This window comes from Nicotiana attenuata, unplaced genomic scaffold (assembly GCF_001879085.1).
Source record: "Nicotiana attenuata strain UT unplaced genomic scaffold, NIATTr2, whole genome shotgun sequence".
In the NCBI taxonomy this organism is placed as follows: Eukaryota; Viridiplantae; Streptophyta; class Magnoliopsida; order Solanales; family Solanaceae; genus Nicotiana; species Nicotiana attenuata.
Window position 1 is genome coordinate 72,086 of NW_017673312.1, and position 23,087 is coordinate 95,172.

Consider the following 23,087-nt stretch of genomic DNA (forward strand, 5'->3'; position numbering starts at 1 on the left):
AGTCCCCCTGTCTGTGATAAAGGAAGTTTTTTCCTCATCTAAAGGATCCATCTTTATCTATTTATAACCTGAATATGCATTTAAAAAACTCAACAACTCATGTCCTGCAGTAGAATCAATTAGTTGTTCTATGTGCGGTAAAGGGAATGAAACTTTAGGACAAGCTTTATTTAAGTCAGTATAATCTACACAAACTCGCCATTTCCCATTCTTCTTTGGTACTACTACAGTATTAGCTAACCAGTTAGGGTATTTTACCTCTCGTATTGACCCAATTTTTTAAAGTTTTTGCACCTCATCCCGGATCACCTGATTTTTAAAGGATCCTTGCTTCCTTTTCTTCTGTTTGACAGGTGGATACGATGGATCTTCATTCATCTTGTGGGTCATCACCTCCGGTGGTATACCGGTCAAATCTGAATGCGACCAAGCAAAGCAATCTGCATTAGCTTGTAGATATTTGACAAGTTTACCTTTCATTCCCGGGCTTGGCTTCATTCCAATATAAACTTTTCTATCTGGCTGGTGTTTGGAAAGTGTGATAGCCTTGAGTTCTTAAGTGTTATTTTGATGTTTTCATTCTCTTCTGGCTCTTGAATGACATCCGGTATTGAATCTAGTCTGTCTGTCCATCTTCAATTGAGGTTTGTGTTGTTGTGTCCTCAACCGAATTCTGTAGTTGCTATTTCTTATATGCATAATCGTTCGCTATACTCAAATCTGCAACTGAATTGATACTTTTAGAAGCTTGCTGATCTCCACAGATTTGTTGAATCCCCCATTGTGAAGGAACCTTAATAACTTGATGTAGATGGTACAACATCCATATCATGAATCCAAGGCCTACCAAGAATCATGTTATTAGCCATGTCCGTATCTATCACCTGAAATTTCGTATCCTTGACAACTCCTTCTGCAAATGTGGTAAGCACTATTTCCCCTTTTGTGACAAAACTTGAGTTATCGAATCTAGATATGGTACGTACTTTAGGCACCATCTTGTCATTAGCTTGCATCTCGTTTACCACCCTCAGAAGAATGATATTTACGGAGCTACCTAGATCAATCAAAAATTGTTTCACATTAGTATCATGTACAAGTAAAGATATTACCAATGCATCATTGTAAGGGATAATCACGCCATCCGCATCTGCATCATCAAACGTTATATTGTCTTCTTCCAAAACTTGGCGAACTCGCTTCTCATGGGTAACTGTGACTTTTGATGTCTTTTTTGCAGTCGTGTATGTCACACCATTGACCTCTTCTCCCCCGCTTATCACATTAACCGTCCTTTTTGGTGATGGAGGTTTTGGAGGATCTTGTCTATTCTTCATATATGATTGCTTACCTTTCTCACTGAACAAGTCAGTTAAATAACCTTGTTTTAACAAATGCTCTACTTCACCTTGTAACAATCTGCAATCTGTTATTTTATGGCCTTGGTCATTATGAAACTCGCACCAGAAATCTGGATTTCTTCTGCTAGGGTTCGATCTCATTTCTTTTGGCCACCGTACCTTATCTATCATACTTCTTAAAATAGATACCATCTCAGAAGTACTAATATTGAAACTGTAATCACCAATCTTCACATTTGAATGAGCATTACTATCTCGTGCATCTCGTTCTTTTCCGAACTTGGATGACGAACCTGCGTCTCTATCCCTTGATTTAGGACCATACCTTGGGTTTTCCTGTTTAGAGCATGAATTTCATCCTGCCGGTCCCATGTAAGGTTCGTACATGTTCTTACCGGATGTTTTTTTTGGATTCTGGTCATCTCGAACTTGTTCTTTCATCACCCCTTGCTCGAGTGATCTTGTCTTCTTCTATCCGCAGCTTCGTGTTGTACCTATTGTACAAATCATTCCATGTTGTAGTAGGGAATTCTTGCAAGCTTTCCTTGAGTCTCCTCATGGCTTCTGAGCTTTTTTCATTTAAGTTACTTGCAAATGCCATGGCCGCCCAATTATCAGGGACACGCGGTAACATCATCCTTTCACGCTGAAATCTATCCACAAATTCCCTAAGCAGCTCTGTGTCTCCTTGTATTATTTTGAAGATGTCTTCCATCCTCTTCTCGACTTTTTGAGCTCCCGAATGTGCTTTTATAAATGAATCTACAAGCTCAGCAAAAGAATCAATAGTGTTTTCTAGTAAGAGAGAGTACCATGTTAGTGCTCCTTTCTTGAGCGTTTTGCCAAATTTTTTGACCAGCACTGACTAAGTTTCTTGCTTGGTTAAATCATTACCTTTTACACCAGTTATAAACGCAGTTACATGATCTCGTGGGTCGGTCGTTTCATCATACTTTGGAATGTCAGGCTTTTTAAACTTCTTTGGAATCAGCAAAGGTGCAGCACTTGGCTTCCATGGATATTGTGAATATTTATCAATATCCACTCCTTTAATCACGGGTGGCACGCCAGGTATTTGCTCTATTTGGTCATTCTGCTCCTTCAGGTGCTTCTGCAAAGTTAGCACTAAACTTTGTATATCAGAATTATTTGGTGTACCTGACCTTCCATCACGAGATTCATTGGGAATTCCCCCGCTTCCTGAATTAGCAAGTCCCAAGCGTGGGTTTTCTATAGTTGCAGTGTTGTTTGGAGGAGGAGTTGGTGGCGTAGTTTGCAATCCACTAACAAAAGCTTGAAGAGCGTTGTTGACGTGTTCCGCAATTAGTTGTTTTAATGCGCGTCCTCGGCAGTTTGCTCGTCCCTTTGCTGATCATTTTTATGTGATGTTGATCTTTGAGGTGTCCCCTCCCGGGACTGTCGAGGAGAATTTTGAGGTGAAGGGATTGGTGGAGTTCCTCCCTCCTGTTGGTTCTGTTGGTTCAATTGGTTGTTGCCGTTGGCAGTTGACCTGACTGTTTGACGAAAAAGTGAATTTGGAAAGTGAAAAGATTATCAGATTTCCGGTAACAGAACCAATTTGTTTAACCAAAAATATGTCTTTTGATCAAAGTCTAATTTTAGAAGAAAATGGGTTACTAATAACCAAGTTTTACTTCACTTTCACGACGATATCAAAGGAAAATAATAAGAATAACTAAGGGAATAATTGATTACAAAGTCAAAGTAGAGAATTTTGAGAAAGCAAAAAAGTAAATAGTGTATTTTAATATTTCGATCTGTCCTTATAAATAGAATTTTGTGCCCTTATATAGGAATATATAATAGTAACGGTTTTTTCCACATAATTTGGGTTAATTGTGGGCATTAATGATATTGATTGCCCAAATTCTTGGAGATCTATAACCGATATATCTATTGCTATAAATGGCTCGTATCCGTTCTGATTCCCCTTTCTTATTTCTCCTTGGTTCATGTATCTATCCTTCTTTATATTATGTATTCATGTTGTCCTCATTCATTTCTTGCCAACTGTTAGGCCCGGTACCGTCTCGTGGGTATTTCTTCCCGTGTCTTCTTTTTCCTAATAATTAAGAAAGCCACATGTCGCTGAATCATTGTCCCACGTGCCATGCCATGTCCGCTCTCCAATATTCCATGTGTAGCATTTTTTCACCACCAATACACCTTTGAGATCTTTGAGAGAGTTGGTGAGGTGTCCTATAAGCTTGCATTGCCACCTAGCTTATCATCAGTTCACCCAGTGTTCCATGTTTCCATGCTCCGGAAGGATCACGGTGATACCTCCCATGTATTAGATTTCAGCTCAGTCCAATTGGACAAGGATTTGACTTACGAGGAGGAGCCGGTGGCCATTCTAGCACGGCAAGTCCGAAAGTTGAGGTCTAAGAGTAATCCTTCTATTAGAGTACAGTGGAGTGGTCAGCCGATCAAGGCAGCTATGTAAAGTCCGAGTTCGATGTACGGAGTAGCTACCCCCACTTTTTCACAAGTCCAAGTACCTTTCTATGTCCGATCGAGGATGAATATTTATTTTAGATGTGGAGAATGTGATGATCCGATAGGTCATTTTGAGTTCTAGCCCTTATTTCCGTGTTCCGAGATCTCAATTAGCATCGTTGCTTCTCGATTTGCGTGTGTAGTCCGTATTTTTCCGGAAAGATTTTATGTGAAAAATTGAAGAAAACATGAATTTTAGCTTTAAAAATGACTTGAATTGATTACGGTTAATATTTTATGTAAGCGACCCAAATCGGTATTTTAACGATTCCGGTGGGTCCGTATCATGATTTTGGACTTGGTCGTATGCCCGAAATTGAATTCGGAAGTCCCTAACTTGATTTGACGTGATTTGTTAAAAACTAGTAACTTGAAGGTTTAAAGATTTTCTAGGTTTGACCGTAGGTTGACGTTATGGCTACCGGATTCAAATTCCAGTTCCGGAACTTGGTATAGGTCCATTTTATTATATAAAACTTGTCGCCGAAATTTGATGCAAAACGGGAATTAATTTGATAGGATTCGGACACTCGGTTGTAAATTTGGTAGTTCTTGAGTTTCTTTAAATATTTCATGCATTTTGATGTTCGATTCGTAGTTCTAGTTTTTATTTTGGTGTTTTGACCTCGCGAGCAAGTTCTTATGATTTTATTACACTGGTGTGCATGTTTGGTTTAGAGCCCGAGGGGCTCGGGTGAGTTTCAAACGCGTTTCAGATGAGTTTGGATGGTTGAAGTCAGCTGGTGTTCTTCCAGCTCTGATGTTCTGATGTAGATTTCGCATTTGCGACGCCGGGCTCGCATTTGCGAGCCTCGCTTTTGTGAACAAGAGTTCATATTTGTGAGCAGGGTGTGGGATTGGGTAACCTCGCATTTGCGAGGAAATGGTTCGCAATTGCGAACAGCACATGATTGCTTTTGCAATCACTTGGTCACATTTGCGATGCCTGGCAAAATAGAACTTTTTCGCAATTGCGAAGATATTGGCCGCATTTGCGAAGGCTGGTTATTCGCATTTGCGATCAATTTGTCGCATTTGCGACTTCTGTTCTTTTGAGACAGGTTTCGCATTTGTGAGCCTTGTCTCGCATTTGCGATGCTCCCAATTGCGGCATCTGCAGGTGGGTAAAAGAAGGAAAAATCGGGACTTAGCTTATTTTACACCATTTCTCAACCCTAAACACTCTAGAGGAGATTCTTCAAGAGACTTTTCTTCCAAAATTCATTGGTAAGTGACTTTAATTCATTTCTTTTCATGAGATTTCAACACCAAATTTAGGATTTCTATGGTAGAATTTTAGGATTTAGGTAGAATTTGGAAATTTTTGTAAAATTGGGATTTAGACCTCTAACTGAGGTTGAATTTTGAAATGAATCATATAACTAGGCTCGGGGGTGAATGGGTAATCGGATTTTGGTCCGAACCTCGGGTTTGACCAAGTGGACTCAAGGTTGAATTTTCTTGACTTGGTAAATAATGATCAAGATTGAACCCCTTTCATTAATGGGTAGCTTCTAAAGCCTATTTTGAATTATTTGAACTATATTTAGTTAGGTTTAATTAGTTTGGAGGCTAATTCTAGATGAAAATCCGCGGTTGAACATTGATTTGGTTGCGGAGTAAGGTAAGTGCCGTAGTTAACCTTGACTTGAGGAATTAGAACTTGTTGGTCTATTAGCTACGTCTTTTATGTATGGGGGGCAATGTATATGTGAGGTGACGAGTATCTATGTGTTGTCATTGGGTTAAAGCATGCCGGTGAAAATTGTTTGTTTGTATTAAATTGTTTTGTTACTCATGTTATCCATGCTTAGGTTAGATTATTACTTCTTTAAATTATTCGTTTCGTATTTATTGTTTATTTCAAGGATGTTGTATATTTGAAAGTTGAGTTTGATATCGTGGCACTATATTTGAAGTAAAATTGTTCCCGCCTTAATTATTATGATTCGGATTTGTATTGTTGTTTGGCGAGGAAGAGAGAGAAGCACGAAGGGTCACTACAAAAAACTAGTTTTAGCTACGAACGTCGTCGCTAATCTGTCGCTAAATCGTCCGTAGCTAGCAGAATTTCTTGATAATATGTCGTTAAAACGTCGTTAAATGAGATTAGCAACGGATTTTTCTGTTTAGCTACAGAATTTGTCCGTCGCTAAAATCAGATCTTTTAGTAGTGGGTGTTGCCATGCCTTATTTGAATTCATTATCTTATATTGAGAGATTTGAGAGTAAAAGCACGAAGGGTGATGCCATGCCGGTGAGTAAAAGCACGAAGGTTGATGCGGTGTCATTATATATTACATGGTGAGGGCGAGAGTAAAAGCACGAAGGGTGATGCCGTGCCATTCATTTTCATATCATTATTTTATCTGATTTTCGATTTTGCTGATTTACTTAGTTATATTGTTGCTTAATTCGGAAGATGTTATTTCGGGATATCGTACTTATCGTTTTTATGATATCCTCTCCTTTCCCATGTCCCCTCCCAGTTAATATTTTATCGTTCTTCTTGTTATTTTGCTGCTGTATATGTATTTGTACAGGGTTTTTACGTAACTGTCTTGTCATAGCCTCGTCACTACCTGGTCGAGGTAGGCTCGACACTTACGAAGTACATTGGGTCGGTTGTACTCATACTACACTTCTGCACTTCTTGTGTTGATACTGGTATTGGTCCCAGCGGTGCTTAGAGGTGCGTCGGCTCGGATCACTTTCATACGAAGACTCGAGGTAGATCTGCTGGCGTTCGCAGACCTTGAAGTCCCCTTCCATTTCCTACCTGTACTATTTATCTTTTTGGAATAATTGTATTTATTTCAGACTATGTTTGTAGTCTTCTAGTTGCTCATGTACTCGTGACTACGGATTTCTGGGAGTAGTTAGTGTCACGTTGTTTATATTCGCATTGTGTTAGATTTGGAGTCTATTTTTCGTTTACTGCCATTTCTTGAGTTAATTGCTAAAAATTGGTTAATTGCTTTATTAACGTCGACTTGCCTAGCAAGTGCGCCACCACGGTCCCGAGGTTGGGAATTCCCGGTCATGACAAGATGTACACCATAAAATTGACATTGATTTTCTAGCCATCCTAAGTAAGACATATGTTGATTGAATTTCTCTACAGCTTCTACAAAATTCTATTTTCATGCGACAACAACTTCTTAACATGTACGTAACTTTAAAAAAGAGGAGACTACAATTTCTTAAATATAAGGCACAAAGTTTAAGACGGGTATCACTTGTAACCATAGCCAACATTGCTCATATTCATGTATAAAGTATGTGTTAAGCATAGTAGACACACCATAAATTAGTTTTGAGCTTACATTTTTCTTCATTAAAATTTGTGTAACTCATTGCAAGTTTATTCTAAGAATATCCATATCGCTTTAAAATATTTATACTAATTAGCATGGGATACACGTACAACGTACGTGTTCAAGAACTAGTATATATTTAAACACGTGGACATATAATTTGCTTCTGGTCTCCGTTTGTGTGGCCATGATGGATTAATTGTGGACTGATGTTAATTAACAAATGTATTCTTTATCGAGCTCTGGTGTTCTGTGGTCAATCATAGTTCTGTCGTTCGAAGAAAACCAAATGTCATCCATTTCTATGGTGTGAATTAAACTCAAGGTTGAAAAACAAAACTCGGTTGATATCTTACAAGTTGTTCACCAAACCACTTCCATCTCAAGTTTTGCATTGTGTATTACCCCTCTGTTTCAGTTTATTTGAACTTATTTCCTTTTTGGTTCGTTCCAAAAAGAATGACATATTTTTAAATTTGGTAACAATTTAGCTTAAACTTACAATTCCACCATTAATGAGAAGCTTTTATAACCACACAAATACTCTAAGTCCCTTTTTGACTTGTTTAGGACCACAAACTCCAAAAATCTTATTTTTTCTTATACTTCGTACCCAGTCAAACAGGTTCACATAAATTGGAACGAAAGGAATAATAAGGTTCTAAGATAAACCAGAAATTAGAATTTATTTATTTTTTAAATGAAAAGATAAAGTGGACTACGGGTAGCCCAACAACCTGGAGCAAGTGCTGCTTCATTTGGAGCACAAGTCAAGACCGTACCAACCCCACCAACCTCATCTCTATTTTCGATGTTTACTTCGGACTCGGAGACGATCTCTAGTCTTTTCTCGATAGAAAACATCAGCTGGTGATCATAGCTAAGCAAAAGACCTATGTAAATGCTCTACGTGGTTTTTTCGGATTTAAGTTGTAATATACATTAACCGTGTAATTATTTTTAAATATAACAATATATTTTAACCCATTATAGCATCTATTTAAGGTCTTTCACTATACTTTGCATGATCCTAACAGTAGCACTCTATATACGGATAATTTTCTTTTAAGTAGTAATCTATATTTCCACAAGACATGCACAACCAAAAAACAGGTGGTGTTTAGAATCTTCGAACTGGTACAATTATAGATGAGACAATTTTATTTATTAACTCTACATCTTCACAGGGAAGCCTTTCAAGTAATTAATACTACCTGAATTTTGATTAAAAATATAGATGAAGTAGGTAAATAATAAGAGGAAACTTCTATTTGTAGTAAAAGTTCGGGAACTTCAGGAACAAGGCAAAATTTCATAAAGGGTCCAAGAAGCCATTGACATTGACGTGATTGTCTGCATGCATAATCAAAAGCAAAACTCTTTCAGTCACCATTCCCTTCTTCTAAGTGATCTCCAGTTGTTAACCCCAGAGGCAAACTGCAATCAATTTACAGTCGTTGCATTTGCGTGATTGCGACTTATAATATATCTATATCTTATAATAGGAATAAGCTTATCAACTTAATTAATAATGTATTGTTCTTTTTCCAGCCCTCTATAAATAACAGAATCCCCCTTTATTACGTACTCAAGTCTGCCATTTGAAAGCTCTAATTTGAACACAAAGTGTTGGAAACTTTTAAACATGTTGTGTTCTCGTAGGGTATTTTCTTTACGTGTGATGTTATGGTTCTATGTTGTTCTACTGTGGCTTTGTGCATGCAAAGGGAAGACGCAGCTACCAAAGAACTTGAATATAAAAGCTGTTTTTGTGTTCGGAGATTCCATCGTTGATCAAGGAAATAATAACAATATAACAACGCTGATCAAATGTAATTTTCCACCGTACGGGAAAGACTTTATTGATGGAAAGCCAACTGGAAGGTTTACTAATGCCAAAACGCCAGCGGACTTGATAGGTATGTCCACTGAGTTTAACTTATATACACTGTTAATACAAGAATTTTTTACACGAGTCATCTTTACTCGTTACAGTAGATAGCTTGTCTTATTTTTAAGAATATTACAAATTTCATATTTTAAGGAGGCTTCATTATGTTAAGTTTGGTCATGTCATACGTTCTTCTTCTTCCTATACTCAAACATTATGTCTTTCTCTCGTATAACAACAGAGTGAAACTAAAACACGAGCGTCATAGGATTCAATATAATTGAAATTTTGGGCTAATTGTGCTGTCAGGAGTTGGCTGCAGAAAGTGAAATTCTAGACTAAATACTTTCCTTATAACTAGTTATCTGATGTATAGGAATATTAGTAAGCAGCTGTTTATAGAAGTACTAGTGATAAGTTGCTGTTGGAGTAGCTTGCTGGGGAAAGCCAAGCTTGATTTTAATTACCCAAAATAATAAAAAAAATCAATATAATTAACACCGTCTTATATATTAGTCATGGCCCGACCATTTTTACATTTGAATGTCTAAAATGTTGTTGTAACTTTGTTTAGACATAAACTCGAAAACGAATAATTCGAAAACATTCGTTTTCATCTTTTTTTTTTCCGTTTAAACATTCAGTATCTCTTATGCAATACTCAATATCCCTACAAAATGTTGCCACTTAAACTCCATACCAAATGCAAATATGCAATGCTTAAGCCTTAACAGGAAGACAGCTCATTTGAGAAACTTGATGTTATTGATTCTTTTGTTTCTTTATTGTTTTTCTTTGAGATTAAAGTTTTGACTTTATTAATTCTGATATTCACATCAGTGGAAGAACTGGGAATTAAAGAGCTAATGCCAGCTTATCTTGACCCCAAATTGCAAGCTGAAGATCTTAAAACTGGAGTAAGTTTTGCTTCAGGAGCTTGTGGATACGACCCTCAAACAGCTGCCATTGCGGTGTGTATTTTTCATTCCTTTTTTATATTTCATTTAAATGTCATCATTTTCTAACTGGTACGTATATTTTTATGGATTCAGTCAGTAATACCACTATCAACACAATTGAATCATTTTCAAGAATATGTTGGGAAGCTAAAGGGATTAGTTGGAGAAGAAGAAGCCAACACCATACTACACAGCAGCCTATACTTTGTGGTAGCCGGCAGCAATGACCTAGCTAACACATACTTCACCATCGGACTTCGCCAAAAACAGTATGATATTAACTCATATACTGATCTTATGGTGGATGGAGCTGCAGATTTTATCCAAGTATGTATATGGATATGTCTCTCTAGTGCAATTTATGGTTCTACAAACACAGATATTTTTTTCAACTATTTAAAATGCGAGATTTAGCCTATTAGATTATTGGGGACAGAATTTAAAGAGTGGCCTAACAAAAGGTCATACGGTACAAACAAAAAAGATCCTATAACATATATGGAACCTTATTACTAAAAATGTGCATAGTTTCTAATTTACCCGCCCTGTCCATATTTTTTCTACAATTATTATACCAATCATTAAATACTAATTAATAGTAGTTGAATCTTCCTAATTTGTCGAGTTAAGTTTGAGGAACAGAATATTCTAAAAAGATTTGGCGTAAATCAGATCAAATCATATTCTTCCAGATATTCCTATTTAGGCGCGCTACAATTATGGAAGTAAATATTCTTCCAGATATTTTCCACCATTGATAGCTATTAAAAAGCTTGAAAGTTTTGAATTCAAATTTGGGTTTTCAAAAATCAATATTTGTTTGGATTGGGTGTTGTTGAAAACAATCGGGAATATGATTTGGAGTTTATATCTCAATTTTGAGGGGTTTTGGTGAAGATTAGACTTGGTTTTGACTGAAATTCAGATTGTAACTCGAAGAAGAAGAAGAAGAAGAAGAAGACATATTGCAGAAATTGTAGATTATTTGTATTCTGATTGTAGATGCTTTATTTTCTGTTTTCACAAATAAAAAAACGGCTAAAACTTCTACAAATCTTCTGAAAAAACGTAATTATGTCAAAAATCACAATTATGCTACAATTGGATGGGAATTGGGATATAAAAATTCAATGTACCCAGTTTGTAGATAAATTGTAGATTATTTGTATTCTAATTGTAGGTGTTTTGTTTTCTGTTTTCACAAATCAAAAACGACTAAAACTTCTACAGATCTTCTGCGAAAAATGCAATTATGTCGAAAATGCCAATTATGCTACAATTGAAATGGGAACTGGGATATTAAAATTCAATGTATCAAGTTTGTAGATATTTTGTAGATAAATTGTAGATTATTTGTATTCTGATTGTAGATGCATTGTTTTCTGTTTTCACAAATCCAAAACGACTAAAACTTCTACAAAGTCTTATGCAAAAAACAGTCTACAATTTATCTATATTTTTTCTACAATTTATCTACAATTTCTGCAATATGTCTTCTTCTTCTTCTTCTTCTTCTTCTTCTTCTTCTTCTTCTTCTTCTTCTTCTTCTTCTTCTGAATTTCAGTCAAAACCAAGTCTAATCTTCACCAAAACCCCTCAAAATTGAGATATAAACTCCAAAACATATTCCCAATTATTTACAACAACACCCAATCAAAACAAATAATGATTTTTGAAAATCCAAATTTGAATTCAAAGCTTCAAAGCTTTTTAATGACTGTCAATGGTGGAATTGCTGCTCTCTTGTCTCTTTGAAGGTTTGTTCTTCTTCATTGAGAAAATTTGAAGCTGAAGGTAAATGTGTGTATGAACTTTGAAGATTTGACTTCAATTTTGATGAACTTTGTTGTTCTTCATTGATGAACTTCAACTGGAGTAAAATGGGGAACCAACTTTGTTAAAGGGTTTCTTCAATTTTCTGTGAATTTAGAGGGAGAATTTGGTTTCAGAAGATGGAAAATGGTAAAAAGAACGTGGGTATGGGTAAAACGTGGGTGGGACCGAGGGGCTAGGAGAGAGAAACGTACAGATTCCTTTAATTAAGGAGTAAAAAATGTACAATTAATTATACCCTTAATTAATTATGGTATAGAATTGGTAATTTGGTATAATAAGTGTAATTAAATTAAACCTTAAACATTAAGGATAATAAGGTTTCCTACGTGGTATAGGAATGTAAAAAATCAATTTTCAAGGGGTCCAATTTTGGGCACAGCCCATCTAAGTATTGGGCTGAATATATTGTCAAAATTGCCCCATAGGAAATTTGCCAACGTATTTTCCAAATATTTTTGTGCAAGTTACACATTTCATTAGTCGGCCAAAAAAAATTACATTTCGCTAGCCAAATATATATTATATTCATGTTATACATTAATATAAAAAACAATATATCTTGTCGACTTTTATTTTTGGGAGCCATACTGTATAGTTTTTTCTATTTTTTATTTGATAATTAAATAAATTATAAGAAATCAATTAAAACTTAATTAGAGTTCAATGAGTTGAGCTATCCTAATTTAGTTAACTTGAGTTAGCACATTAATTAACTATCATTGTTAATTTGATTTATTTGGAAGGAATTGTACAAGTTGGGAGCAAGAAAGATAGGGGTATTTGGGATTCCACCAGTTGGGTGCTTGCCATTCCAGAGAACAGTGAGTGGAGGAATATTTAGAATGTGTGTGGAGGAATACAATGAAGCTGCACTATTGGCCAACACTAAGTTATCAGCTGCCATTAATGATTCACTATCCAAGAAATTGCCTCAATCCAAGCTCGTTTTCATTGACCTCTATGATCCTATGCTTGATCTCATCATCAACCCTAAAAAATATGGTAAACTTTAATTTAATCTTTTCTAACTTGAATCGTTTTTTTTTGTTTGGAGTTTCTTCTTTATGGGTAGGGGTATAAGTGTTTAACTTTAAAATATAGGGGAGGAAAAGACCCCAATGATCCTTTATGTATAAGGCCAGGTTTAAGTTAGTCCTTTATATATTACCCTGGACAACCATCATCCTTTAAGTTTGCTGAAATTGGACACCTTCGGTCTAAGGCTCACTAAAATCCTTGTTAGGCTTTCATTTAACGGTAAAGTTCCATTCGTAACAGAATATATTAATAACAAGATGAGATCGTCACACCACCCAACCTTCACTATCGCCTTTTCCACCATTAAGTAAAAATATGTTCTCTTTCTCTTTTTTGCTACTTTTCATCTGTTTTCTTCCTTTGCGATTTCAGCCCCCCTCCATCATATCATATATCTGCATCAAGACTTTCCTTCCTCCTCTGCTAAGAAGTTCCTGTTTTCCTCTACTTCTTTTTCTATCCTTCAGCAGCAAAATCGTAGAGGTTAAATTAATTAAATTCTGTCACTACAGAAAAAATCCAAATTGAGTTGTTTAATATGCCTAAATCGAGTTGTTCATTGCGGAGGATAAATAATTATAATGAACCAAAAAATATTTTTGTATCTGAGAAAAAAAATTTGGCCAATAAAATGAATTTACAGCAATTTGAAAAGAATAAGCCATAAAACCAGTCACTTCGTCCATGGAGTTTCTTTCACATTACTAAAATTTTTAAGTTCATCCAATCACATGCAACATCCTTGATCCCCTTTCCGGTGAAAAGGTTTGGAAGTGAAGTTTATTTCCAAGGAGAACAAAAAGAAACATTTTAACTGGGCCTAACAATTTCCGTTAAGGAATAGAGTTGCCGTCACTGACTACCCTTTTTCTGTTAAAAAAAGGATTTTAGTGAGCCTTAGACCAAAGGTGTCCAACTTCGGCAAACTTAAAGGACTATTGCTGTCCAAGGTAATATATAAAGGACTAACTTAAACCTGGGCTTATACATAAGGGACCATTTGGGTCTTTTCCTCAATATAGGGCGTGTATCTGCAATTATAAGGGTATTCACTGTATTTACCAAAAAGATTATTATTATTATTATCTTTGTTCACCACTGAAACATGAAAGGTGTAAAATTAACGTGCTTCATTTATTAATTTATTTAAATTTTGGGTTTGACATTATCCAGTGTTAAGTGAAATTTGATGATGGTGTCTCAGGATTTGAAGTGGTAGAAAAAGGATGCTGTGGAACAGGAAACATAGAGGTGCTAATGCTATGCAAATACGGTGGGACATGTGAAGATGACACAAAATATTTGTTCTGGGATAGTTATCATCCCACTGAAAGAGGCTACAGGATCCTTGTTGATCAAATGATGAAAAAGTATATCAATAGTTTCACATAATCATGAATATCAGATTGCTTCATTACCGTCCTCTCATATCTGTATTTGATTGAAATATTTTTTATGTTCTTTACAGAGTGTGTTTGTATCCTGTACAAGTTTGAACCTTTTTTTTTCGTTTACACCTAGACATTTTGTTTTCTTGAGATTTTATGAGATTTGAAGAAATATCGAGTTTGTGCTTACTATATAGTGGATCTGATAGCACAATGCAAATTAGCATGGCCCAGTCTATTTTTAGAAATTGATATAACCTGTGATAGTGCACGACAGTTACCATTTTAGCTATGTTATCAATTAATGCTTATTATAAATATTTACTACTACTTGTTATTACCTTACAAGTTATCTGATTGTGTAAATAATTTTTTTTTTACCTTCAGGCTTCAGCTTATAGAACTTAAACTCCTCGAGTATAGACGGCAGTTTCTCATTATAGAGGGGTGTAGCTGCTGGCTAGTGGTGAGTGGCAACAATGAGACTAAAGTTAATTCTTTCCTCTCTATATGCAACATTACAAACATCTATCTCATTTTGTTTCTACGTCATCGGGTGAAGGTATTCTTCCATTGCCTTTACTGAGTATCAACATAAACAAAATTTTCTTTAAAAGGCAATTCGATGAGCCTGTGTAACTGGAAATTATTAGTATTCATTTTAAAATTTGTTATACGCGAGGGAAAAGGGGGAACGGAAAGGGGGAGAGGAATACTTAGTGGCGGATTTGAACCTCCACCTATTTGGTGGAAAGTTGTGCATTATAAAGTAAAATTGTTGGTTATACATTGAGAAATGATGATTCATATAGCCGACCCCAACTTGTTTAGGACCGAGGCTTAGTTGTTGTTGTTGTCGTTGTGGTGGTGGTGGTTATATATTGCTTGGGTTGGCTGAGATGTCAACAAGGTTCATTAGTTGCTGAAGTTAGACTTTGGTTGCAAAACAGAGATTTTGTTGCATTTCCGTGTAGGGCAAAGTGTGAGATTTAAGAACACCTAATTTGTCTTTAAAGGAAAGTCGTCTGGTAGTGGAATGAAAATGGAGCTGAATAGAGTGGAATGAATATATAGGATTCATATAACCGACAATTAGCTGATTGATCGATTGATCTGTTGTGTCAAGGTTTAAAATTGAACTTTGTCCCAAGTTCTCTCTCTCTCTCTCTCCTTACCTCTATTGGTGAGGCAAGCACAAAAATTGTCAGTTCAATTCATGCTAATCTTTATCAGCAGATGTGTAACTGAAATTCATAGTTTGTTAAGTTCGTAACTCAGTAGTATAAAGACATATGGACCAAGTACAGAAAAGGACTGATTTTGCTCGATTTTGCAGGTGTTGAATTAAGTCATTCGAAAAATTTGTTCAATTTTGCAGCGGTGAAGACTGTTTTGTCCTTGCACAACATTCTCAAATATCGCATCAGTAGCCAATGAGAAGCCAATATGTCAGGAAACTTAATACTCTCTCTTTTTCCTTGATCAGTATTCAGTTTATTATCATGTCAAACTGAATATAAGTCCAAATAACGGGAACTTAATCTTTTTATATTTGCAGCTTCTGCAGAAGCTTGTAATGAACTGTTGACTTATTCTTTAATGTATGCTGTTGCTATACATGTTGTATCAGAAAGAAACTCTGCAGAGTGTTCAACATTAAGGTTTGCCTCTTGATCATGTCACATCATTTCTGAGGTGTGATAAACATGTTGATATCAGTAATCGCTAGAAAGTCATATTATTCGTGCAGTATAGCATGAGTAGTAAAATCTACATAAATAATAGTTGACATTTAGCCATGGTAGATATAAGATATGTATTTTAGCAATGAAAAAAGCATGCTAGAAAATATTTGATGAGCTATTCATGCAACTGCTGAAGTGTTAGCAAGCAATCTAGTTTTGATCTCTTTCACCTGACTCTGTACACCTAAGTTTCTCCACGTAGCACTAACGTTGTACTCTGCATTTAACACCGGAGCAGCATCTGCACTTAGAATACTTGTAATGCATGATTTATCGGAGCATTGCAGAGGAGCCCGGCATCATAACTATGCATTAGCTTATGCAAGAATCTCAAAAATCTGTACTTCTCTTTTTGAATCTATCATTTCTTATATTAAAAGTGTGCTCAAATTGTAGAATATTTATATCCCCTGTCCAGCCTTGGGCTATACATGCACTTTCTGAGATCTGGGGTATAAGCTTGACCATTTTAAGTTTTTCAGTAAATGTTCTAGCTAATGCCTAACATTTCAACTTAAGTCCAACTTCCATTGTTCTTTTTCTGTTATAATTCCAACTAAAGGTAGTTATTTGCTATTCGTTACTTTTGTCATATGCTTTTTCAGGGAGGCTTCGTCGATGACTTTTCTTCATATTTTCTTGCACTAGTCCAAGAGCGCTGAGAGGTACAGATTAGGAGATTTTCAGGTGCCTCTTCTTTACCTATTAGTTAGATTTTCTTAATGTGAAGTAAAGAGCTTCAAGAAGAATCCTATTGAGCTAATGATCTGTTAAACCAACACAAGGCCTCCACTGTCCCATCACATGAAATCCTAAACTCATTCAGATTACAAGGACATTATTTCATTCAATTTTACAATTTTTAGTCCTCTAATTGAAATTGGATGCATATTCTGTATATACCTTCCTCAATGTGTACAGTTAATCTGATCTTTCTATTTCTCTTGATTTTCCAATGTTTCTCCTATTGGAGGCCGCATTCATATTCTTACACCTTCATCAATGTGTACAACTGATGTGATTTTATTTCTCTTGATTTTCTGATGTTGTCCCATTGGAGGCATTTAGTATATCGCGGTAGAAGTGGACATTGACAAATACATGCTGTTAGGAGTCACACCACAAAATCCTTCTTCATTTAAGCCCCCACTTTTAGTAACAATACATTCCAATGAAATCAACAAAGGGACAAAAGATAAATCACCAAGTAAGTCTTCTTTGCTCAGAAACTAAAACACACTTTGAGCTTCTTTTTTCCATTTGCTCCCTCAACTTCTTGAAAAATGATTAACCCCAGAAAGTGAAAAAAGGAAATGAAACAAATTAAAGCACCCCAATTACAATAAATGAACGGCTTGAGCCTGTGAAATAAATGTTTAACAAGCAACAAATAGAAATTTAGCCAATGTCTTCATCTAGTAAATCTGCAATCCAGCCTAACTTCTTGTCCATTACCATTTATGCTACTCATCTTGATCATAGAATTGGCAAATGCTTTAAAGAACTCATCCTGAGAGCCAGCATACTTTGAAACTAGTGTTTTGGCCCTTGTAGTAGCGAGCAAAGATTCATCAGAAGAGAAAAGGCTCTTGCCATTCATTAGTAGCTTGTAGTAGGCATTGTCGAATAAAGTTGTAGTAGAATCCATGGTGGCACCTGCATTTTTGACCTTGTTGTGCATTGGGCAAACATTCTGTAGACTGGCTGCAAATGATGTTTGTAGTGTTGGATCAATGTCGTGACCATTGTCGAACTTGTGGATTCTATTTTGGAAGGAAGAACAATGAGAGAATCCAAGAGTGTGCCCTCCTGTTAACAAAAAAAAAAAAATTATCTTTAATTTGTTAAAGTTAATTGGTATGATGATGATACCATGAGTTGAGCTTAAATGGAGAAGTGAAGATTCATATAACCGATCCCATCTTGTTTGAGAATGAGGCATAGTTGTTGTTGTAATTTGTTAAAATAGAAAAATCTTGAGTCGTATAATCAGTCTAGGAGATATACAACATTTTTCTTCAGCCAAGAAGAGACGAAAAGAGACGGATCTAGAATTTCATATCATGAGGGGGTCTGAGCCCGCTACTATTTTATGATAGTGAATACAAGATATATATATATATATGTGTGTGTGTGTGTGTGTATGTCCACTATTTAAAAAAAAAATTTATATACTTGCCTGAAAGCGCAACCAAATCATCCAAAGAAAGGCCTCTTTGGGCGAAGTTTTGTTGCAGTTGAGAAATGTTGAATGTGGGAGAAGGTAATTGTCGGGTTTCAGTGGCTTTGGAGATTCTTCCATCTTTTCTACCTTTTGGCACATCCCAAGTAGGACCTCCGGACTGACACAAGATGACCAATAAATAATTTCACGTTAATGGAGTAGTCCTCTATAAATTTTGGCTCCTCTGTCAAAAACCTACCACTAATAAGAGATTATTTATTGTTAAATTAAATATAGAACTTACAAGAGCAACAACATCCCGAGCAGCGAGAGCCAAAATATCAGCACAAGAGACGACTCCAGGGCACAATTCCTCGATTTGTTTCTTAACAGCGTCGATGACATAGAATGCGTGCAATGCAATATTAGGGGGGCCATCTTTCTCTGCTTTGTTGTTTCTTGTGGAGTCCAGCAACACAGAGCCATCACAACCCTTTCATATACATACAAACATATATAATTAGTTAATTACTATGTATATAACTAGTGCATGTCATTAAGGGTATGAGAAGTTCAAAGTTAAAATCACATATAGGAAGAAAGACAGCACTCTTTTCGAAATTGACTAAAAAGGAAAGAGTATAACTCCTATAAAATGGAACATGCAGAGTGATTAGCTAGAAACAAAGTAGAGAAGTGGAAAATTACTCTAACGAAACAATCATGGAAGTGCATCCTTAAAAGTGCAGCAGGAACTGTTTTGTCATTCAACATAGCTTTCTTCACGACTTTGGTGATGGTCGACTCGGCCTTGGGACATGTATTGTCATAGTAATTGGAGCTCAGTGCGTTCACTGTACTACTGGAAAACAGCGCAAAAGCAAAGACTAGAGCAATAAGACATGATCTTGTTACTGACATAATAACTACTTACGTTTGCCAAATTAAGCGTGTCTTTCTTTGTGCTTATTTTAGACTTGGCACTTTGCTGTGAGACCTAAGTAACCATACAATGAGAATTTAAAGGGAAGGAATTGTAATAGATGCAGAAGACTACACATAGAGTTGTTACTGGAGTAGTAGTTGTGTTTGTTAGCAAGTTTGGTCAGCTAGAACAATAAGAGTAAATTGGAATAGGAGTAGTTTGAAGTGATCCAATGATTACTGATTTTGGTTGCCACATAGAAACTAGTAAGAAATATGCCATTGGTTATTCAAGTACATGGGATCAGTAAGTTTGATGGATGAGTGGAGGCGAATCCAAGATTTTAATTTTGTTAATAAAGTATACCGTAGTATTCAGTGGTGGAGACATCCTTCTAGAGGGGGTGTCCTGACACTTTGCCGAAATTTTTTACTAGATATATATACTACTTAGTATGTAATAAATGGATAATATTTTTCTTAAGTAAAATAATACTCCCTCTGCGCTATCTTACAGTGGTGTCATTAGAAACTCTCATTTGGTAGGTTTTTTAGAAAATTATGTATGCATGCAGTGGCTTTAAGTTGGTTAAATTGCTTCTATAAGTTAATAACGAATTCTTGTTATCAGGCCAAAAAAAAGTGGAATATTAAGCTTCTGCTTAAAGCTAATTCCCTTTTAGGTTTGACTAGCAGTTGTAAAGGCAAGCAAAATGAATGGTCAACCTTTTCACTTACTTTAAAAGGGGAAATTGATTGTTGCAGTGGTGGTTAGGGTTCAACTAATAAAGCATATATTGATTGATAACTTTCTTACTATTGTGGTTTTAATATTCGGAAAATTCTAATATCACATGATCAAGTTTAGGAGCATATTTTGCGGGGCCATTGTGTAAGAGCTGTGAATTCTGTTTTATGTTTCATATGGCCAACTACTTCTCTCACCATCTGTGTCTTGAAAAAATAAAGAAGCTTACTTACAAGTTACACTAATTAATCTAATGAATACATAATATGTTTCTTTGTATACACTGCCATCACTGATGAACTATAGTGTATACATTATCAGTCTAACTTATCACTTAATCATAGTAAATTAATATGTGTTTACTTCGAAAATACGAGTAATAATTAAATTTGTTTGTGGTTTTAAAGATACGTGATTTAGTTCAATACTAATTAATAACCAAGAAATCAAACGTATAAATTAAAGAAGTAAGTTGAATCAAACCTGTACTTAAGCAAATCTTGACCTCGAGCTATGAAGGCCTCGAGGTAGGTCAATAAGAACAATAAAGTAAAGACAATAAAGTTAAGAGACAATTCTGATGAGTGATGAGCAAGAAAGTAAGAGAGTATATTCTTTTGCCAATGATTCATGATGCGTTACAAATGATTGGTGTACCCATTATATAACAGGGGAGCCCTAAATAAGGTGCATTTCCATTTATAGTAAAGAATCTTATTGGGACAGCTGTCTAACCGCCTAGTACAAATCCGTACTAACTTGTACAAATCTATTCCGGAATTTACGCCGTGATCTTGGGGCCATCGCGGGAATCTCGCTCTTTCTGTTATAAAACCATAACGGTATTATCTCGAGGTTGGTCGCACTCGGCCCTGGTGTTCATCGAGCAATCCGATCTTCCAGTATAATATTCTGCCCTCGGGCTCTAGCCCGGCCTACATCAATTTTGTTCTTCGATATGAGCCCCTCGAGCCTACAAAATCGGGCACACAAGATTTTACCGTATACAGATAGTCCCCGCGTTTCTTAGAGTAAAATGATAAGTAACTATTGAGCCTCGATTTCTCGGAGTCCTTGATGATGACGTCATTCCCGTTACATAGGCGCTTGATGTGACCGAAATGTCCCGTCGGTTCGCTTCCCCAAACATTAAATGCTTCACCAGTGGTGGTCAGCCATCTCGAGGTCTCCGAGTTGCGTTATTTCGGCTGTAGCCTTTAATATGGTCGTAGCCTTCGGGTGTGTCTCTTGGACTTGTTTCCCGATAACCTTTCAAACTTGTCCGAAATGTTAGTCCCCGAGTATGATGGCCTTGGCCTTTGCGTCGAGGGATGCCTCTTTGAGGTCTAATAAATTCGAGTTTAAACAACTCGAATGTGTTGACTGTCGGTGACAATCCCCGAGTATTCGAGGTGTATTTGCATTTTGGCCCTTGAGCCGTTTTTCGCCGAATCACAAGTATGGAGCTCGTATAGTAGCAAATTTCTTTGGGACACAAAGTGTTTGATATAGAGAGAATGCTTCTTTGAATAACTCATACATGCGTACATGTTTTGCCATCGAGGCACGACTATTCTACATGGACACGGTTCATCTAACCGTTTTGCCCATTACAAAGTTTTCCTATCGAGGCCCCCTTTGGCGTGAAGTATTTTTCTCGAACATATAACCTCCGAGGGTGATGCCCCCCATTGCTCGAGGTTGATTGAAAAGAAGCCTTGAATACTGTTGAATTCTTCCTAGGTAGCACATAGTTGTTGCCTCGTTAAAAACCTCGCCGGAAAAACCCATTTGGGATAAAACCCGATCTAAGGGAAAAAGATGCAACACGTGCTTTAAAGCCTAAGGTCTCCATGTAGAAAGTTACCCTCGACGACTTTGATCGAACATTTGCAACAAGTTAGTCTTAAATACAAATGGAGAAAAGGAGAAGGTCATACCTTAGCAGTAATATCGTTTGAGTAGTGATACATTCCAATTGTTTGGCAATTATTCGCCTTCCATCGTGCCAAGTTTGTAAGATCCTTTACTGATAACTCCGATGACTCGGTACGGTCCTTTCCAATTCGGGCCTAGTTTCCCTTCATTCGGGTCTCGAGTATTGAGGCTGACTTTCCGTAGAACTATGTCCCCGATTCCGAAGTATCGAAGGTTGGTCCTTCTATTATAATATCTCTCGATTCTTTGTTTCTGCGCGGCCATCCGAACAAGTGCAGCTTCTCATTTTTCATCTAATAGCTCGAGGCTAGTATTCGTAGCCTCGTGATTTGATTCCTCTGATGTATGTCGAAATCTGGCGCTGGGTTCCCCGAGCTCGACCGGAATCAAGGTTTCGGAGCCGTATACTAAAGAGAACGGGGTTGCCCCCGTGCTGGACTTCGATGTCGTTCGATATGCCCAAAGAACCTCAGGTAGAACTTCTCTCTATTTTTCTTTTGCGTCGTTCAACCTTTTCTTTAAGTTTTGAATGATAGTTTTGTTTGTTGATTCGGCCTGTCCGTTCCTGCTCGGGTGGTACGGTGTTGATAAGATCCTCTTTATTTTGTGTGCTTCGAGGAACTCCGTTACCTTGTTGCCGACGAATTTCTTCCCGTTGTCGCATACAATTTCAGCAGGTATCCCGAATCGATACACGATGTGGTCCCAGATGAAGTCAATAACTTCTTTTTCTCTGACCTTCTCGAAGGCTTGGGCTTCCACCCATTTAGAAAAGTATTCAGTCATAAATAAAATGAATTTAGCTTTACCTAAGGCCGTTGGTAGAGGGCCGATGATGTCCATTCCCCATTTCATGAAAGGCCACGGGGACGAGACTGAGTGAAGTTGCTCTCCGGGCTGATGAATCATCGGTGCAAACCTTTGACATTTATCACACTTTCTAACAAACTCCTTAGTGTTTTTTTCCATTCTATCCTAGTAATACCCTGCTCTAATAATTTTGTGAATCAAAGACTCAACACCGGAGTTATTTCCACAAGTGCCTTCGTGGATTTCTCGTAGAACATAATCGGTGTCCCCCGGCCCTAAACATACCGCCAATGGTCCATCGAACGTCCTCCTGTATAATGTTCCATCTTCATCCATTGTGAACTTAACAGCCTTGGTTCGTAGATCCCTCGACTCTTTATGACCCGATGGGAGCTTTCCATTTTTCAAATATTCGATATACTTATTCCTCCAATCCCAAGTCAAACTT

The 23,087-nt window shown here is 36.7% G+C and overlaps 2 protein-coding genes across 2 annotated transcripts; one reads left to right on the plus strand and one right to left on the minus strand.

The window, feature by feature from the left end:
• Window positions 1-4,764: 4,764 nt before the first annotated feature.
• LOC109216028 (GDSL esterase/lipase EXL3-like) lies at window positions 4,765-14,455 on the plus strand. Its single transcript, XM_019380154.1, has 7 exons — window positions 4,765-4,811; window positions 4,943-5,001; window positions 8,926-9,117; window positions 9,897-10,060; window positions 10,142-10,375; window positions 12,628-12,886; window positions 14,127-14,455. The coding sequence occupies exons 1-7, from the start codon at window positions 4,765-4,767 to the stop codon at window positions 14,312-14,314; spliced, it is 1,143 nt and encodes a 380-aa protein (XP_019235699.1). The 3' UTR covers window positions 14,315-14,455.
• Window positions 14,456-17,162: 2,707 nt separating this feature from the next.
• Window positions 17,163-19,229, minus strand: LOC109216029 (peroxidase 64-like). Its single transcript, XM_019380155.1, has 4 exons — window positions 18,928-19,229; window positions 18,524-18,712; window positions 18,235-18,397; window positions 17,163-17,864 (listed from the first exon to the last, which is right to left on the minus strand). The coding sequence occupies exons 1-4, from the start codon at window positions 19,138-19,140 to the stop codon at window positions 17,467-17,469; spliced, it is 963 nt and encodes a 320-aa protein (XP_019235700.1). The 5' UTR covers window positions 19,141-19,229; the 3' UTR covers window positions 17,163-17,466.
• Between the last annotated feature and the right edge of the window lie 3,858 nt (window positions 19,230-23,087).

What these genes read in the sequence shown, in the direction of transcription:
- LOC109216028 (XM_019380154.1), top strand. Translation starts at nt 4,765, where the DNA reads ATGGTTCGCAATTGCGAACAGCACATGATTGCTTTTGCAATCACTTG. An exon ending in CTCAAACAGCTGCCATTGCG is followed by an intron (nt 10,061 to 10,141) that starts GTGTGTATTTTT and finishes TTATGGATTCAG; the next exon opens with TCAGTAATACCACTATCAAC. An exon ending in GAGCTGCAGATTTTATCCAA is followed by an intron (nt 10,376 to 12,627) that starts GTATGTATATGG and finishes TTTATTTGGAAG; the next exon opens with GAATTGTACAAGTTGGGAGC.
- LOC109216029 (XM_019380155.1), bottom strand. Translation starts at nt 19,140, where the DNA reads ATGTCAGTAACAAGATCATGTCTTATTGCTCTAGTCTTTGCTTTTGCG. An exon ending in CTCGGGATGTTGTTGCTCTT is followed by an intron (nt 18,398 to 18,523) that starts GTAAGTTCTATA and finishes ATCTTGTGTCAG; the next exon opens with TCCGGAGGTCCTACTTGGGA. An exon ending in TGATTTGGTTGCGCTTTCAG is followed by an intron (nt 17,865 to 18,234) that starts GCAAGTATATAA and finishes TTTTGTTAACAG; the next exon opens with GAGGGCACACTCTTGGATTC.